A 19,945-nucleotide genomic window follows, 5' to 3' on the forward strand; every position below is an offset into this window, starting at 1 on the left:
AATAGCTTATCTAAAGTGATCACTCTCCTTACAATGTGTATGATAATCAAGGTGGGCCATTTCCAGCACAAATCCAGGGTTTAACAAGAACGTGGGGGGGGGGGGGGGGAGGGTAGGAAAAAACAAGGGGAAATAGCCACTCGTCATTATGCAAGGTAACCTATTTTCCCTTGTTTTTTTCCTCTCCCCCCTCCCTCCCCCCTTCCTCAGCCGTTCTTGTTAAACCCTGGATTTGTGCTGGAAATGGCCCACCTTGATTATCATACACATTGTAAGGAGAGTGATCACTTTAGATAAGCTATTACCAGCAGGAGAGTTGGGGTGGGGGAGAGAAAACCTTTTGTAGTGGTAAACACACATTTTTTCATGGTTTGTATGTATAAGAACATCTGCTGTATTTTCCACAGTATGTATCCGACGAAGTGAGCTGTAGCTCACGAAACCTTATGCTCAAATAAATTGGTTAGTCTCTAAGGTGCCACAAGTACTCCTTTTCTTTTTGCGAATACAGACTAACACGGCTGTTACTCTGAAACCTTTCTTCCAAGATGCTTCTATACTAAAAATGGCCCGTTTCTTTGACTTATGTTAAAATTCGCTTTAAATATTAGGTTTTAGAGCTACTTGTGAGGTTAATGCATTCCACTTGAACTTCTCCATGTATTAAAAGTACTTCTGAGGTGAATGTGTCATATGCTTCTAGGCTTTCCTCTTTGCTGTCACTGTGATGTGGGTTTTTTTTTTTGTCCTCTACTGAAGCTAACAACATCAGGAATGCTGCTAGAAAGCAAACCCTCCTCCCCCAATCTATCCTTATTGTCTTGGACCTTCTGAGCTTTCTTACATTCTCTTTTCTCCCCCATCTTGCACAGGAAAAAGAAATATTCACCTTGAATGGACTTTGGGTGAGACAGGCAAACCTAGCTTTGCCTGTTAAGCTAGTCTTAGCAAATCTGCACCATGCTAGTAAATATGTGAACTTTGTATTTATATAGACCATGAAATCAGATAGTAATTACTTTTTTTTTTGTCTGTCTTCCAGAGTAAGTGTGTCAAATACTGGCCTGATGAATACGCGTTAAAGGAATACGGGGTTATGCGTGTTAGGAATGTTAAGGAAAGTGCAGCTCATGACTATACGCTAAGAGAACTGAAACTTTCTAAAGTTGGTCAGGTAAGTATGTCAGTACCTTTTCTTTTTTGCCTTTTTTTTTTTTTTTTGGTTAGTCCTTTAGAGTTTCTCACAAATATTCATCTTTTAATTTAGGTTGCAAAAAATAATTGCTGAAAGGACTAAACCTTTTATTGGCCACAAAGAGAGAGTCCAGGAACAGGCTTTTCGTTTTAATAAATCAAGCCCGGTCCCTCTCTTTGAGGCTCGAGTTCTAAGTCAAGGAATTTGGTCTTTTGAGCTTGGAATAATGTCTTTATTCTCCAGATTCTTGTAGCCAGTATTTAAGCACTTCAGCAGAGAACATGTCTCTGTAGATTTACTGGGAGACCTGAAGTTAAGGTGATTTTGCCCTTAAGTGCAAACCAAACCATCCTTCAATCTATTTAGGTGCTCACATGTGCCCCTTCACTATGGTATGAGTGCCTTGCATCACCTTCATTCGTAAGATACCTATGCAATGACTGTTGTTAGTCTGCTCCTGATGTGGGAGCCTCCCTGTTCGCTAGTACCAGAGCAATTCACTACTACCATATTGCCAGGTTTAATTGTTTTACTGTTTTATTTTTCTTATTTATTCTGCAGTACGCAAAAGCATGCTAAGTTTGGGTATATAGCCCAGGGTCGTTGCCCTGAAGAGCTTAGTCTGTGACCGAGGGAGCTGCATACCGATGGGGTGGCAGTGAGGGAGGAGATAGCCATGGTTACTGTATGTGATTATGCAGCAGAAGCATGTGCATGGCATGCTTGAATTACGTATGAATGAAAAGGAAACTGACTTTTCTTGAAGGTGTTAGAAGTGACTCTCAAAGGAAGGATTTGAAGGATGGGAGGGTGTTAGGTTGGCAGAGCATTCTATGTGCAGGGGAGAGTGTGGAAAAAGGTGCAAAAACTGCTGAGGGATAAACAAACAAACAGGTTGCTTAGGCTGATGTCACTGGCAGAGTGAGACCATGAATGGTGGGTGGAGTGGGAGGAGAGCACAACGTGGTAAGAGACTAAGACCTTGATTCAGCAAGTACGAAAGCATGCAGATCATCCCACTGAAGTTAGGTTAGGTCAAGGTCAGGGGCAGGGTCCTGAAGTTGAGGACAAGAAGCTAAAGATTGATGCAGTAGAGAAGCAGGGAGCCACGAAGGGATTCAGGGAAGCAGATGGCATGGTCAGATTGTCAGGCCAGGAAGAACTATTGTGGAGGCTGTGCTCATGTGGAGTGGAAGGAAGCAGTGTCGGTGTTGGGGAGTCTAGAGAGAAGTTTACTGTAATCAAGAGGAATGCATGGCCTTTTTAGTTTTTGATGGCGTTAAGAAGTCTGTTGTGTTTTCCTTTTTTAAAACCAAGACTGATTCATCCTGAGTAAATGGATGCTTTTGGTTGGGTTTCTCTTGATATATTTAATTTTTTCACACGTGTGGTGGTGGCTCTTTTTCAGGGGAACACTGAGAGAACAGTCTGGCAATATCACTTCAGAACCTGGCCTGATCATGGAGTACCCAGTGATCCTGGTGGTGTCCTGGACTTCTTAGAGGAAGTCCACCACAAGCAAGAAAGCATCGCTGATTCAGGACCTGTTGTGGTGCATTGCAGGTACAATAATGCAACTTATCTCCTAGCGTCTGCAATAAGCTTCTTCTTAATACCACCGTCTGGAAGTCCAGTACATCTTTATACTGGACACTTATTTGGGTTGGGCTACTCTGATTTTATTGCCTATTCAGAAAGGAAACCATAATCACTTCCTAATTTTTTTTTGACAGCGCTGGGATTGGACGAACAGGAACTTTTATTGTGATTGATATTCTTATTGACATAATCCGAGAAAAAGGTAGGTCCTCAGTTTAGTTTCTTCACAAGTGCTGTGAAAGTGCCATTATCTGTGAGAAGGAGATAATTGGTGAAGATCAGGAAGAAGCTGCAAAGTGTATGTTTGTGCCTGGCAGAAATCACATCCTTTGAGATGTGCTCCCATTGACTTCAAAGGGATGGGAGGGTGTTAGGTTGGCAGACCGGTGGCCAAAGCCCAGAAGGAGGATTTTGCATTTCACCTACAGTGATTTTGTAAATTCCATATTTTTTTGCTCGCATACCCAATTTTTGCCAGCACCTTTTATTCTGCGACTATCCATTTGTACCTACGGTTTGCCATCTTTGCTGTCGAAAGCATTTTAATGATCTTGGTTTCCTATTTGCAAGGGCAAGTTGTGAGGTCTTCTTGTAAAGTTATAGTGGACAGACAATGCCATGTTAATATCCTTTATATAACTTAACATAAAGTTAACACTATACTGATATAAGGTCTTTCCTGATCTGAAGGCTGCTCATCACTTGTCTCCTTTCTCAGTTATGGTGGAGTGGACTTTTTTTTCTTTAAGTTCCAAGTATTCCACCTTTACCTTGGTGCCTCTGTATTATGATGAATGTTTTCAGCTGAAGACTGGATGTGACTTCATTTGGAGTCTAATATGGCAATACAAAGTGACGGTTCCTTCATCCTCCAGAACAGCTTGGCATCTTGTCTTTACAGTACTGCAAGTTTATGTACAAATGGCTAAGCAAGGCTCTCAAACTCAGATTTCCACACCAAATCATTATTACAGGAATGCCCAAGTGTGCTATGTGTTTTATATTCACAAGGGGAAACAGAGTCTCTGTCCCAAAGAGTTGACAGTCAAAAAAAAGAGCGTGTGTTACACTGCTGCACTAACACTGGTGGTCTCTTCTAGGTGTGGACTGTGATATTGATGTTCCAAAGACCATTCAGATGGTGAGATCGCAGCGGTCAGGGATGGTTCAAACAGAAGCACAGTACAGATTTATTTACATGGCAGTACAGCACTACATTGAAACGCTACAGCGTAGAATTGAAGAGGAGCAGGTATGTTGGTCCCAAACCTACCACGGTCTTTGTGCAGTGATTCTGATTAGGAGCTTGCTGCGATGATGGGAACGAGCAGAATTGTCCTGTTGCTGTCTGACTTTTTGAGGCATATCTACTGTATGTTGATTATATATATATCATGAAAAGGCTTGTTCTATTACACTATTTGTTCAAAGAGCTTTACTATCTATTTCAAGTCACTATCTTAGAAGACTTGATGAAACTGAAGGATTTAGATAATTCTAAAGTAGTAAGAACACTTAGTTTTCGGCCATCTAGGAGTGGGAGAAGATTCCTCCATCACTATTTCTACCTACAGTATTTTCCTGGAAGGTGCAGCAACGTCTGTGGCCCAGTCCTGCATTCCTGGTGCACTCAGAACTCTTATTAACTTCACTGATTAGGTTAGGATGTGGAAGGAATGAAAAGTAAGACTCTGTCTTAATAAAGAAGACTCCCTTCTGCTTCATTGTACATAACGTGGATTTCAAGAGTTATTTCAAGTCTCTCCATTAAATCTCTGTTTGACGTGTAGTAATTGTATTCGATTAACAGTCACGGCAACATCTGTTTTGGAAGTCTAACGTTTTAAGTGTTTAGTGATTAAAAGGTGGTTATGTTGGGCTTAGTTTAAGTCTTTGGAAAGAAATACTTTTAAACAATGGAGCCAATGTTATTGCAGCAGAATAGCCAAGGAAGAGAGAGCATTTAGAGCAGACCCCCTCGGAACAAGGTAGAGTGACTGCATTGGAATGAGTGTTGGTCAGCTCAGGATTAGTTAAAGTGGAATCATGGAGGTATTCCTTGCTCTAGAAAGCTCCAGCAGCCCCAAAATGCCTTTGCAGATTGTTTATATTGTGTTGTGATGGAGCGTTCATTCTTTTTCTGTCCTTTTCTTCCTTGGCTCTTTCATTCTTTCAATCCTTACCCTAAATGACTGCCATCCTGGGTTCTTAGCCTTGTCTGGAACAGCAGGGGCTGTTCTCCTCTGCAGTTCTCCATACTGCTGCAACGATTATAAAGCTAAAGCTACTGATCTTTCTCCCTCTTCCAAGACCATTCACACCATCTGTTACACACCTAATCACCACCTGCAGAACAGGAGTCCCCAGGCGCTTCAAACATTTTTCTTTTATGACTCTGTCCTACCTTGCCTTAAAGCTCACTGAAGTTTGAAAATGCACGGAGTTCTCTGCAAAGCTCTTACCCTCAAATATTATATATTGTTCAATACACTTGCAGCCCTTCACTAAATTGCCTCTACTGTCTCTTGGCATTTGTTTTTAGTTCCAATATAAACGGAACTAATACCTTTAAATAGCATCTGATACTAGAACAGAGGAATCTCTCTCTCCTGTGATGGTCAGATTAAATCTGTAGTCATGTAAAATTTATACTACTGTGCTAAAATGGTAACAAGACTTAAACTGGATTCCAAGCTTTTCTTTACTCTAATACAGTAATAGTGCTTCTAGTTTTGGACTAAAAAGCCCTTTGAAGCTCTTGTAGGAAGCTAATGTGATCCTGAGCAGCCTTCTGATGACCTGATGGTGCTCCACATGTGCAATGAGAGAGAGGAACAAAAATGGATGGAAATGGGTTGGGAGCAGCAGTAGACTGAAGGAAGCAGCTAAGTGTCTTCTGTCCCCAATTTTCAGTTTATTTGGGGGTGAAATTTACTGTTTCCGTCATCCTTTCTGCCAGTGGAACAACCTCCCCTCCCAAAAAAATAGTTGTGGAAAGAAAAGCAAGTTCAGTATCTTATTCTTGCCCTAATTCAGAAAATGTGTTGAGTCGTTTGCCCAGCTCTACTCTAGAAATCTTCCCTGTTTCCTTTCGGCATTGAGAGCCTCTGGAGTCTCGATGTAATCAAGTAGCATGTTAAATATTGCCTGTCTCTTCTGGATATACGAAAACTACAAAGTAAACTTGTTTGGTTAATTTTCTTCTTGGAAGCAGTAAATTTTTTTTTTGTAACACTGAAGTAACTTGAGTTATTATTTCTAATGAGGAATAATGGAAATGTGGTAGGAATAATTAAACTAAATAGGAGGAATAATTATAATGAATTAGCGAAGTCAGGGGAAGAAAAGCCTCAGATTTACATCTTCATGGTTTGTTTTCTCTAATTTAGTCAGATCAAAGAACAGAGCAGACTCTGATTCTGCTTCTCTGCTGCTTTTACACTTAAGATACGCCTGCTGGTTGAATTGGCATTTATCACAGGGTTAGAAGAATTCAAAATCCAATTTTAGCCTGCAGCATAAAATTGACCTTTACTAGCTGTGTCTAGGTGAGAGGTGTGAACCTCACAGATTCTAAAATTGGGGCAGCGTCTGAACCTTTATTCCCCTTAAATCTGATTTTTGGAAGGTTACAACAACTAAATACTTAGTTTTGACTTGTGGTCCCTGCCAAGTGATTTGTCAGGAGAGGCGGAAGTGGTAGAGAACATCCCATTTCTAGTGGCAGCTACATATAGCAAGATAGGCCGAGATTTTCAAAATTGCCTTAATGGGAATTAGGAATCCAAGGCTATGTCTTTACTTAAAATGCTACGGCGGCATTGCTGCAGCTGCCCTGCTGCAGTGCTTCAGCGTAGACACTCACGACAGCAATGGGAGAGGTTCTCCCGTCGCTGTGGTTAATCCTCTCGAAGGCGGTAGGTAGGCCTACCGAAGGATTCTTCCATCAGCCTAGTGCTGTCTACACCGGGGATTGCGTTGGCCTAGCTATGTCTCTCAGGTAGGGTTTTTTCACACCCCTGAGGGACATAGGTACGGCGATGTATTTTTTTCAGTGTAGACCTGCCCCAAGTCTCCTAAGATGCTTTGCAAATCTCAGTCATAGGATTCATTGGATCATTAGGTGCTGCTGGTCTGAGCACTTCAAGAATACACCTTGGAAAAGTCTGGAGTGGGGCTTGCACTCATACTTGACCGTTTAAACCTTGACTTTGGTGTATATTTAGCTATTGTTAATGTCTATCCTAAACTGGAGAATGATGCCCATTTGCCCTAGAGACCCACTGGCTGACACTGCCTACTGTACAGTGAAGGGCGGATCTTTTTGCCAGGTTTGGATGAAGAAAATACATTCATGTTCATATTCACATGTGTGAATTCATGAAGTTGGCACATCTGGTTTGAGACGGGGGGGAGGGTGGGGGGGGGCAGGCAGGCAGGGTTTGAGCATTCTGTGAAGATTTTTACCAAAAGCTGCCAATAGTCAAAGATAACCTCTACCTCTAGCAATATCCAGACTGCATGTTGTAGTGACAGAAGTGAAATCTTTCAGGCTTTAACTTTTGTATAAAATAAAAAACCTCTTTTCTGGGAAAAAAGTAGGTTTGGCTAATTTATATTTAATTTCTTGAACTTTAGATCTGTTCTCTTCTAAAAATGTAGGGTTCTGTTTTTATTGACCATTCTAAACCTGTTCAATTTTTGTGTTCCCCTTTTTCAGAAGAGTAAGAGGAAAGGGCATGAATATACAAACATTAAATATTCTTTATCGGACCAGACAAGCGGGGATCAGAGCCCACTTCCACCATGCACTCCGACCCCAACCTGTCCAGAGTAAGTAGCAGTTTCTCAAAATATACAAGTGAGTTCTGAAATGCCTGTGAATTCAAGCAGATCCGGCAATAGAGAGTCAAATTGTGGACTGTTTTCCTCGTAAAAGTTTATTTCTAATCCTAGAACAAAGAGGAATTTCCTGAGCAAACTCTTGCTCTGTTTCTCTACTCACTTTCACTTGAGGGTCCTTTATTAATTTTTTTCTGGTGTCCCCACAAATGGAATTTTTCAATCATGCACTGATTTTTCATTTGACATAAATGGGGCCTTGGTGATAAACAGTGGTTCTCAACCAGGGGTTTGGGAGCCTCTGGGGAGCCCGCGAGCAGGTTTCAGAGGGTCCGCCAAGCAGGGCCAGTGTTAGACTTGCTGGGGCCCAGGGCAGAAAGCTGAAGTCCCACCACATGGGGCTGAAACGTGGGGCCCAGAGCACTGGCACCCGAGGCTGAAGCCAAAACCTGAGCAACTTAGCTTTCCAGGGGCCCCAGTCAGTTGCCCTGCTTGTTACCCCACAATGCCGGCCCTGGGTTTTATATGCAGAAAACCAGTTGTTGTGACACAGGTGGGCTGTGGAGTTTTTATAGCCTGTTGGAAGAGTGGGGTGGCTCAGAAAGAAAAATGTTGAGAATCCCTGGGTTAAAACATATGAAAAGGATATCTTGGGTGTGAAGCACTTAGATCTGAAAAATATATCGGCTCTATTCGTAGAGCACAAATTGTACATGGGTCCCTGCAGCCACCAATGAATAGAGGAACTGTTTAGCAAGCATACATCAGTATTGCCTAACGATAGTTTAGGACAGAAAGTAAAGAATACCATACCCCATTGAAATGATCTGTCTGTCCTGTGTATTTCTACAATGACAATTACTGTGGTATCTGAGCTTAGGGGAAATGTAGATTGAAAGAATTCAGTGACCGAGGTTAGAATTTAGCCAGGACACCAAGGTTAATACCTCCATACTTGGGGGTGCAGTGGTGAAGAAAAAGGCCCCTGGTTCTCAAAAGCTTGGCCGGAAAGGTGGAAGAAAATCTGTTAATACTTTGTCATTCTGTTTCCCTACTGTGTTGGGTTTTCTTGTTAACCTCCTCAGTGACTAGAATTGTAATAAGATTGCAATGCCACCCTATTGTAATCTTGCCTTCAGCCTGTCCCAGGTTTTGTGCTGACTTAACTCTGTGCAACCGTATTGATGTTCAAGTGGGCAACTTCAATGCTTGCATGGAGTTGAGTTGTCGCAGAATATGCCCCCATTGACTGGGTCATGCAGCCAATATTCTGAATCCAGATGCTCTGTGCTTTGAAGTGAATGGAACAAGTTATTAGCTAACTTCATTGAATCATGTATAGGTATTTATTTTGTAGTAAACCTGACCTTTTTTCCCGATAAAAATCTGTCATTTTAGAATGAGAGAAGACAGTGCTAGAGTCTATGAAAACGTGGGGTTGATGCAGCAGCAGCAGAAAAGCTTCAGATGAGATGTGCAGAAACTTCCCCGCGAAGGAAGGTATGTACGTTAAAATTCTAGTATGATCTGGCCGAAAGCTGCTTTTATTGCACTATGGCATATTTTAACATAATCACAATTCAATCGTGAAATGGATTTAAGCCAAGAATCTTTGCCATAGTGTCAGTTGGTTTAGCAGCTAAAGTATTCATCATCATTTTCACAGCAACTTGATTTACCGATTAAGGAAGGTAATATTTTGGACCCAGCGGAGCCAGATCTTAATGGAAAGAATTCCAATTCCAACACAAAAGTCAGGCCGTTCAGAGCAAAGACCAGAGATCAGAGCTAATATGCCACCTTGCTTATAAAGTTTGAACGCAGACTCCCATTATAAGTTAAAATTGGTTTTGATTATTGCACGTCAGCAAGGGTTGCAGGATCTGACTGAAACTTTAACTGCTAAACCAACTCACACTACGGCAAAGATTCTTGGATTAAATACATTTCAGAATTGAGATGGTGGTGCTCACTGTGTCTGTGGGTATTCGTGAGCGTTGCTGGATTGGGCTGTAAGTGTTTTTAAATCCTCTCATTTTGATCTATTGACTCAATATGTTTTATGCTCATGTTCCCATTGCTGAGCTGATACAGCTATGGGAGGGTGGCGTGGATGCTGTTCTGCCTCTGACGAGAATCTCTATTTTTGGCACCAATGTAAGAGGCAAGCAAGAATCAGATAAACTTTTAGATTTCAGGGAGAGTCTGCAACAACAGCCACTTTTGTATCACATTGAATAATTTTGGACTTGTAAACTGAGCCAATTTGCTCTGGAGGTCAGTGATAGAATAAATATAGGGGGTCCATGAGGTCATTTGTACATGGAGCCCCCTTTCAGAGAATAACTGAACTTTCAAACTTCTTAAATTAAAACTTTGTACAATATATTAGCATATGGGTTTAATGTGCTTATGTGATAGAACACCTCTGCTTCAAAGAGGTGGCTGGGCCAGTGATCTGCAAACATACGATTTATGTCGGCCTTTATATGATTGATTGTAATGGTCTGTCAGAGCCATTATGGCATAGAAAGGACCCAGCACCCACCCCGACCCAATAGACTGTGACCCGTATCAGAGTTGGAAAGTGGTCCATAAACTAGGCATTTGTTAGATAAGTCACGGTCCGATGATCTGTTTAATGGGTTTTTGCAGTATATCCTGTTCTGGAGTCTACATTTCAATAGCTCCCTAATTAGTATTCCCTATAACCAGGGAACGGTACACATCTTAAAATCCTCTCAGTTATGTATTGCCACCCACTCAGCCCTCAAGGGAGTTAAACTACTAAAACCAATTTTAACTTACAATGGGAGTTTGCCTTCAAACTTCATAAGCAAGATGGAATATTAGCTCTGATCTCTGGTCTTTGCTCTGAATAGCCTGACTTCTGTGTGTTGGAAATGGAATTCCTTCCTTTAAATTTAAGTGAATTGCAGGCTTACAGAAGAAATTACATAGACAGTTCTGAAGACTAAAACATTCTATCTCTGGAACAGATCCAACATAGACAGCTGCAATGTAAGCTTGCCCATGCTGCTTTGGAAGTACGCTTTGATCCTGGCCTACGCTAGGGGACTTGAAGACCACCTAAAGAGAAAAGGCAGCAGTCTGTCTAATCCTTGGCCTCTTTACTGACACTGTCAGAAAAGTGCCAACTGTCTTTGTATGATGTGGACAGGTGTCCACAAGAAACTGGACTGAAACCACTGACTGACTTCAGGTCACAATTGGATACGAATGACTTTGTCATTGCCAGCTCAGGGCAGATTGGAGCCAAAGCTCTGGAGTAGGAAGTGAAGGGTCTTCATCCTATTATTGATATAATATCACTAAATTAAACCCTTACCATCACTCAAATAAGTACTTGGATTTTGTCTTACACTATATTTAAATAAAGAAAAGGAGTACTTGTGGCACCTTAGAGACTAACCAATTTAGTCTCTAAGGTGCCACAAGTACTCCTTTTCTTTTTGCAAATACAGACTAACACGGCTGTTACTCTGAAACCTATATTTAAATACCTATAATTTTTTGGCTGCTCCCCAGTCAAATGTAATTGGATATATTTGTTTCACTCTTTGTGGTTCTCATAAACTAGCCTAGTACTGTTGTTCTCAATTGGAAACATTGCAATTTGAATTTAAGTTTTAAGTGAACTTTATTCTAAAGTTAGGTTTCTATATTCTTTTGGTGCATTCTTACGTTTTGGGCCAGAGCTACCTTATGGTGACCCTTTCAAGAATTAACAGTTTAGACTTTTTTTGTTGTCCAAGCCAACTGAAATGCAAAATGAACAGCGTAAATAGTGAAAAGTAAATTAGATCTTAATTCTTTCAGCTTCTTCACTAAGAAGTTGGTAATCTCCTTCCTTTTGTGTTAAAAAAGGACTTCAGACCTGTCACTGTCCCTTTGACAGAACATGTTTACAATTGTACAGTGAACATGGAACAGGTGGGATATGCCACTCCACATGAAAGTTGGGAGAAGACCAGACTATATCTCTTTAAATTGATGGATGCCTCTATGTGAAGTGTCAAAATGAAGTATTTCCATGTAAATTCAGAATGATGAATTATTATAGTATATGGTTCTAAAGAGCTTTTAATTTTTTTCCCTTTCCCAGAAATGAATATTGTTTTTTAAAAAAGGTCAAGAAAGAGATGGAACAAGCTTCACATGAAGAGTGAACTTTGAAGGCTTGGTACCTTTTTATTTATGGTGTTTAACCCTTCAATAATAAGCAAAACTTAAGACCATCTAAAGATCATTATATCCTTTCTCGCCAATACCTGATTTACAATTGCTCATTTTTCAAATAAAAAGGAAATCCTCTCTACAATGTAGAAAGATATTTTGTAGAATCTTAATTGTGAATCCAGCCAACTGTTAGACTGGCATTCGTTTCCTTCAAATAGCATTTTTGTTTCAAAATCTGGTTATTAGCATTATTTCTTCTCAGAGCAGTTGTGGGGATTTTTTTTGAGTGGGGAAGCCGATTATATAAAAATAAAATACTAATGGGAACAATTCTTGATTGTTCGAAGACAGTGGATCACCCATATTAATAGTCAGCTACATGATAAAATTAGTCCTAATACATTTCAAACTTGGTCTGAGTTTGACAGGGGGGAGCAGTTAATCTTTGAGATGAAGGTGTTTTTTGTGACAGCTGAGTTGCTGGCTGGGCTATTTTTGAGTAACTACAAAAAGTACCCTTTGTATCAGACTAGAACGTTCTCTAGACGACCTGTACCCCAGAGACCAATTTACAGCCACTCTGTCGAAAAAAGAAAAAAGGCAGCTGTCTAGCAGCTGTGGGGATGCTGCCGATGTGAATTTTTCAGTGTTCATTTACTAAGCAGGAGCTCTGACCTGTGGAGTTGAGACATTTTAGGAAGCTCCACAATGACCCTTGACATCGTATTAAAACAATGAAACTAGTAACCCCCTATGCAGGCTGTTATCTTAGACTGACGTGAACCCCGTCTTAAAAAATATAGTTATTAGGCCTTCTGGTTCTCAGTAAGGCCTTACACTAATGGCGGTAGCCTGGGGAAAAGGACTCTATGGAAACTAGCTATCACCTAAAATTGCCTTAATGAAAAGGGCAGCGCAGGTACCAGTCAACAGCCTCTTGTTCTGGTCTGTTTCATCAGGCAGGAGTTTGATTAACATTCTGCCTAAAGTGCCTTTCAGAGCCACATCCAATTTGCTGTCCATGTTTTAATTAAAAAAAATACTGCATCTATCTCTAAAAACACTTTTTTGATTGTTATTAATGAAACAAAATCCTCCCAGAGTGACGTCAGCAGTGAGAGATGCTGTTCTGTGCCATGGGTTTCTTCATCTGCAGAAGAAGGGCTGTAAACGCCTCTCAGTTTCCTGCATGAAAGAAACTTTGCCCTGTCCTGTTGTCTGAATCTGGATCTCCCATTGGAGCCTACAGCAGCTGAGTGTGTGCTCATGGCAGGATCGGGCTCGAGGAGTGTCTTAGTCCAGTGGTGTCTCAGCAGCATCTTTCCCCTCACTGCTGGTGGAGTTCTGAGAATTGTGGTGACGCCACCAGGTAGTATTGAGGAATTATCATCATTTTTATTTAGAGTATGCAGATAATGGTAATCTCTGCATTGCATTGCTGTATGTGCAGTGAGGGTGCAGGAGTGATGAAGTTACATTATTGGCCATATTAGTGAAATTACACAAAAGCCTGGAATGTAATTAGTGCAGCATTTGTGTTCCATACATTGATGTGGGGATTGCATTAGCTTTCCCTGAGAATGCTTTGCAATGTCAAATGCTTCACATTTTGTGTGTTGTCTGAACTGAATGAAGGTGCATCTTAACTTTAAGCTGAACTTTGTTACTTTGCCTCTTGTACTTTGTTATAATACCTCTTGTCTTCTGGTCCTGGAACTCCTGTCACCAGCACACCATAATATTGTGTCTTAATGTCATTATCTATAGCACAGTCGTTAATATTTGCACGCTCTGTAGAGCTAAAATTCTTATGGCTTGATGAAAGGATAGTCTGTTTTCATCTACTTGTGTTCGTTCAGTCACAAATAGAACATTTGCTTTATATCCCCTTCCTTCCCCAGCCTCCGTGTACAGTTTCATCATGTTGACGTTTTCTGCAAAGGTTAAATAGGGATCATTTAAGTGCCGAGTTGTGATTTTGAATTGAGTAATTCAATAACAGTCTAAATATCTGTTAATTGAAAATTTTGTGTAGCATTATGTGGTGCTATATTTCCTTGGATGCTGCCAGGTTTTAAATCAGGAGGAAATGGAATGCATGTTCAGGATTAGAAATAGTGTATATCAAAATGAAAGTTCAAAGGAAGATCCTCTAAGCAGTAGCTTATGAACTGCACTAATGTGACTTGTCCTAAAGATTGACTTGTATTGGCTGCAACCAATAATATGGTGATGTATTCAGCATGAAGTTGCCTATCATAAGATAGCATTTAAAGTCTGTGGAACTCAGCTCTGTAGTTATTTGTTCTTGGAACTGGGGAAATCTCATTTGTCTAGAATGTGTGTTAATCTTAAAGAGCACATGATGGATGAATGTTTTTTGTTTTTTTTTTTAAATTAGAAAAGATTCCAAAAGATTGTATGCTAGGGAAAGCTGTTTCTTTTGCATTGGAGTGTCTGGCCCTGCTGAAAACCAAAGGGGGGGATCTTGCAAGTTACAAACCAGCTGCCTTTCAAACATAGCCGACAGAGGGGTAACTCTTTTAGTGTGTCTTTCTCTTTTAGTATTATTTTAAACATTGGTTGTTTTATTACAAATCAAACAAAAGATATAAATGTTCTGTGGTACAGGGGGAAAATGGATACTTGGGTTCATTTAGTATTTTTAGTGGGTTTTTAAAAACTAATGTAACATCACTCTACAAGCTATTGCTGTAACAATGGAATGGAAAAGGGATACAGTTTTGAAGTATTCTATTGTAGAAGACTTTATACCACAAGGGAAATTTAAACCAATTCCGAAGGCACAATATCGTATGCCAGCAAGAATCTGCTGCAGACCCTCATTTACCGACTGTTTTATAACACACACTTTAATTTCAGGTAACCTTTATTAGGACTGATTAATTCTTCTATTGACCAAACTTTTTTTTTCTCTTGAGGTATGTGTGTTCAAAAATACAACTTCATTAGCTGTATCCTGGCTATACAGCTTGTTTCCTTTTTCATTGTAGGGATGGGATAGATCAAACAGTTGGTACTAGGACAGTTTTTTCATAACTTCATTATTTCAAATTAATTTTTATTTTTTTTCCATTTTAAAATAGCAAAACATGTAATTAATTGCAGACCTGGTTATTTATGACACTATTGTGATTTTTTTATTACAGTACTACAGGCTAATGAAAAAAAAAGATCCTTTATTAGGTGGACTAGACCGTACATTTATTTTTTCCTGCAATGTATGAAGTATTGTACCAGAGTATTAAATGAAATGTAATATTTTATTGAAAATCTCTATCCTTTAAAAGGAGGACATTTAGGATGTCATCAATTTGATGTGAATCATGTAAATGTTAATAATGATGCGCTGTTTTATTATACATTTAGTGTTTCAAAAGACTCACTTATTGCCTTTTGCCCACATACATTCTGTAGATCATTTACAATTGTCAAAATGTGACATTAAAAGACTAGATCCTGTATAGAAATATTAGTGGTTGTTCATTGTTTTCCCTGCTGGTATTTATGGGTGTTAGTTCAGCTGCTTTTTGAGCTGCGCTGTGATTTTTATTGCTGCAAGGTTATATTATCAGAATAAAAGCATATTTGTAAACAGCAGAGTTAAAAATTAGGAATAAAAATAATTTTTCTTATAAGATGGTTTTTGACCATTACTCCAACTCTTTTTCTGTAGCGCTTATATTAAAGTCAAGGTTTCTTTTGTTAGGTAACCCCACTCTAGACTGGGAAGAGGTTCTGATCTAAGTCCAGTCAGCCTCCCTCCATGGTGTAGCTCTGTGTTATGTAGAGGGCCTTTGCTCCCCACAAGAAGAGCTTGAGCACAGCGAAGCTTCTTTTGTAATATATGGTATTTCAGTGTTATTAACCCACTGCTTTTACTGCCCACTGCAAATTGGATAGCCCTGTAGCAAAACACTCAGTTCTATCTCAGTACAACTCATCCATTTAACTTCCAGAGGCCTGTGATTTTTTGTGTGCCTCATCGGACATGTACAAGAGAGTCTCGTTTCCCTCCTCTCCCTTTGTGGACATGTGCCTGGTTGACTGGACCTGTGTAAATCTGCTGCTGTTTTCACTCAAATAGTGCAGGGAAAATCCCTAAAGCCATGATGGGCAATAGCTTCCTCTCCAGCTGAATGTTTAATGTGTTGTTGAACCCTTTTAAAGGGAGAAGGGAATATAAAGTTCAGTGGGGAGGAGAAGAGAGAACAGCTGTCTCACCCCTCCCTTTGTGTATTTGGGGACTTCATTTGAGTACTGTAGAGGGAGGGAAGCTGCTGCTTTCATTTATTTCTGATGTTTTCTTCTCCGAGCTGCTTCCTTGTTTCTTGCAGAGATGTCGACTGTACTGCTCACGTCTGCAGGGCTCTGATGTGCCCTGGGATCCTAGTATGCCAGCGCCACGCAGTGATTCAGAGGAGGTGCTGGTGCTTTTGGAGGGGCTGTGCTGCACCTTAGGCTTCTTTCTGCCCGCTGCTGCTGAGGCCCTTCAAAAGCTATTGAAATCCTTGGATCTCTGAAGCACTTGGAGCAGGGTGCATTTAAAATCCAGTGCTCTGTCTGTTCCCTGGAGTGGAGCAGAGGATATGCGTGCCCCCAAGCCTAAATACAGCAGCTCAGTCTAATTTTAGGCCTGCCAACCCAGGCAGTATCACACCATAAAAGCAATTGGGAACTAACTCTTACTCGGCGTTTTGTTACCATTGTTGGCTCTCCAGAACCAAGCAGCCTGCAATATTGAGTCTGTTTCACAGTAATATGAACTAATTACAGTGAATGGAACAATGACACTGAGTCAAACCCCTTGGTAGATTGTGCTTACAGATGCTGATCTGTGGAAATATAAATGAGCCAATCTGTGCTCTTTAAGAAGCAGGCGCTGCATTGCAATATGGACAGCGTGAGGAGACGCCAGTTGGACACAGAGCAAATATCAGCCAAGTTTGTTGTAAAACAAGCTCAGTCTCAAAGCAATGGAAAGGCATAAAAATAATCCACCGAAATATCGGGAAGAAAGCAAATCTCCACTGTTAGAGCCTTTAAATACAAGCTGAATTCAAATGAGGACAGTAGCCACGTAGAGCATCTCCGTTTTAAGATTATAATCCTGCAGGGTAAGATGGTATGAATGTGTCTAACAAGGGTGTGTTGGGTTTGGATCCACTTTTCTGTATTGCATGATAAATGCATACCACTTAGGGGGTTAGAGTTATTCAGTCCACTTTGAGAACTGTACTTCAGAAATCAGAATAATCAACAAAGGAATGATTGTCCTTACGGTTAAGGTATTGGGCTGAGACTTAGACTGGTATAGTAATGGCTCCTATCCTGTTCCTCTCACTTTTGCCCCATGACTTCTCTGGACAAGTTCTAGTAATATCTTTCCTCCCACACTTATTGTCTTAATCTGTCTTATAGACGTGAACCAAACTCCTTAACACACCATCCTGCTGCTCAATATGTTACACACCCAGCTACTTAAGTACAAAGAGGCTTCTTTTACTTTGACTGCCCCATCAATCTCTACCCATTTGTATCATCCACTAGTAGCAGCTTGTCAGTAACTAAGATTGAGCCCTGTTGGGCAGTGACTATTTCTTTACTATAGGTGTGTGCAGTCACCTTGCACACTGGGGCCCTCTCACTGAACCCTTTAGGCTTTACCGTGTGATACAAGTGAATCATTCTATGAATATCTGATAACCATTACAGGAAAATCCTGAGCTTCCCCGAGGGTTCCACCTAATGTTCCGATACAGTGGTGATGAATGAAAAATACAAATACCGAGAAGGGTGGTTAACTAGTTAATGACAATATTGTGGTCTTTCCCCTTGAGACTGCCCACCTGTCCTGTCTTTGGTAGAAACTACATGATACAAGAAATTAGGCCCAGATTTTTAAAGGTACTGAAGTGTTGCTGCATTCAGCATTGCAATGCCTAGCTGATTTAGGAGCCAAAATCTCATTTAAAAAAGAGATTTAGGTGCTTAGTGACCAAAATCCCATTCACAGTCAATGGGGTTTTGGTGTCTGAGTGCCTTAATTCACCTGGAAAATGGGGTTTAGGTTTCTAAATCAGTTAGGCTTTGCCATGCTGAGTACATTAACGCCTTAATACCTTTAAAAATCTGGCCCCTAGTGTTCAGGGTGGGGTACTTAGAAAGATGAATTTCATTGATATTTCTTTATACATTTAGCTGTACAAAGGATCAGACAACCATATAGGTAACAAAATAAACCTGAAAGATTTCAGACCATTGGATTTCAGAAAGGTGGAAAATGAAGGTGTCCTTTACTCAGCTTATTTGCTGTTTATAATCAAACAATTTGGCACATGTCTGTCTTGCTAAGCACAGCCAGCGTAAGGCAGCTGTTTTGTTTCCACGACGACGTACTTTTCATGTTAAGTCCTTGTACGCTACAGCAGTCTGAGTTTTTAAGCACACCGACACCTAGTCTCTTTGTTTTTAGAGCCATCTTCAGGCATGTTGTATAGTGTCTCTGCTTCATCTGCCTGAAACTTTGTCTGCATTTTGTTAAAGGGCAAACATAAAATATGTATAAACCTCTCTTCGTGATAGTAGTGGAAGAAGTTACCATTAACAGTCATCTAAGGAGGTGACGTTCCAGCCATTTCCAGAGGCACCATAGGCGCATGTCTGACCATGGAGTAGGGTTCATAACAGTTCATTGAGCAAAACTCTGCATGTGAAGAGAACACAGCTCTCTTGAGGAATGTCATCGAGGGGTGATGTGCTCTGCTGTACTTCACATGTTTAAATTTCTCTGAACTATAAGTACATCTACCCCTAACATAAGGGAGATCCCCTGGATCGTGTCATAATGCTTTCCCCCGCCCCCTTCTCCTTTTTGGTCTCATTGCTCATTGGGTGGGTGAAATTCTCTGGCCCGCATCATACAGGAAGTTATCATAATGGGCCCTTCGAACCTTAACATCTAGTAATTGTGTTGTATCTAAGCTTAGTTTACAGTCCTGTCTCTTATTTGTCTATACAGCACTACGCACTGTTACCTTTATATATAAAATAAATTGATTAGTAGTTTGGTCTTAGTCAGTAACAATAAAATAGTGAGACAGGATTAGTGAAGCTTGATTGCCTTATTAATAAAGTTGCTTTTATTATTTAAGAATAGCACATAACAAGGAGCGAGATTCAGTACTCAATCCTTATGGAACCACATTTGCAGCTGATGACCGTCCGAGCCCAGTTCTGTTTGCTCTGATCAATAACGCAAACTTACTTTCTATAACTTCCCTTTTATCATACATGTGACCCTTACGTGTGTTCCCCTTGTCTGGTACATGTTGCATATTTTTCATTCCTAATAAAGGCTACACAATTTAACATTATGAGTACATATTATTTGTAAAGCTTGCTAGGGGTTTTGCTCAGTTAATAGGCCTTTACTTAGCAATAGGTCCTTTGGCATACTGGTCAGCAACATGAGTAAATGATATTTGCTGAGTTGTTGTCGCTGTGTTGGTCCCAGGGTCTGAGAGACCTCCACCTTGTATCAATGATAGTTATACAGCATCTCATTTCCTGCTTTAACCGAGACAGGAGAGAGAAGAAATAGTTAAGACGCACAAGAGGTAATGTTTATCAAACTGGCACGTCTTGTGCTCCTTCTTTCCCCTTAAGGCTCTTACAGGGAAGGGGGTTAAATGTTCTTAAAATAAGCAAATGGCTACATCTTGGCTGCTGCTTTCAGACCAAGTATGCAAAGCAGCTCACCAATTGGCTACCTTAGATATATTGATTGATTATGCTCACTGTTGATGATACGTCCGGTTTAGCTCTGCCCAAGGATAGCAAATCTTGTGTTATTTTTAATTAATTGTCTCCATGTTGTAAATCAAAGTTTATAGAAAATGTTCAGCTTTTTGTTGTTCCACTGTAATAACAAGAAGCTGGGTGGGGAAAACATAGTGTCCCTAATAAAATCTTAATGGACACTGTATATCTTATTGTAAAAGAATGTTTTCAATTGCGTTTTAGATAAAGGACAAGCTTTGAAGGGTGAAATCTACAGATTTGGAATGTTAGTTAAATTGTCTAATT

At 40.3% G+C, this 19,945-nt stretch overlaps 1 protein-coding gene across 1 annotated transcript in view; it reads left to right on the top strand.

The window, feature by feature from the left end:
- Window positions 1-15,495, top strand: part of PTPN11 (protein tyrosine phosphatase non-receptor type 11) — a 42,761-nt gene extending 27,266 nt beyond the window's left edge. The window contains exons 10-16 of the mRNA XM_037879178.2: window positions 1,043-1,174; window positions 2,604-2,758; window positions 2,929-2,996; window positions 3,895-4,046; window positions 7,515-7,627; window positions 9,035-9,136; window positions 11,763-15,495. Coding sequence (XP_037735106.1) covers window positions 1,043-1,174; window positions 2,604-2,758; window positions 2,929-2,996; window positions 3,895-4,046; window positions 7,515-7,627; window positions 9,035-9,107 — 693 coding nt within the window. The 3' untranslated portion in view covers window positions 9,108-9,136; window positions 11,763-15,495. The remainder of the gene's footprint in view (window positions 1-1,042; window positions 1,175-2,603; window positions 2,759-2,928; window positions 2,997-3,894; window positions 4,047-7,514; window positions 7,628-9,034; window positions 9,137-11,762) is intronic.
- Window positions 15,496-19,945: the final 4,450 nt, after the last annotated feature.

Source organism: Chelonia mydas, chromosome 15 (assembly GCF_015237465.2).
Source record: "Chelonia mydas isolate rCheMyd1 chromosome 15, rCheMyd1.pri.v2, whole genome shotgun sequence".
In the NCBI taxonomy this organism is placed as follows: domain Eukaryota; kingdom Metazoa; phylum Chordata; order Testudines; family Cheloniidae; genus Chelonia; species Chelonia mydas.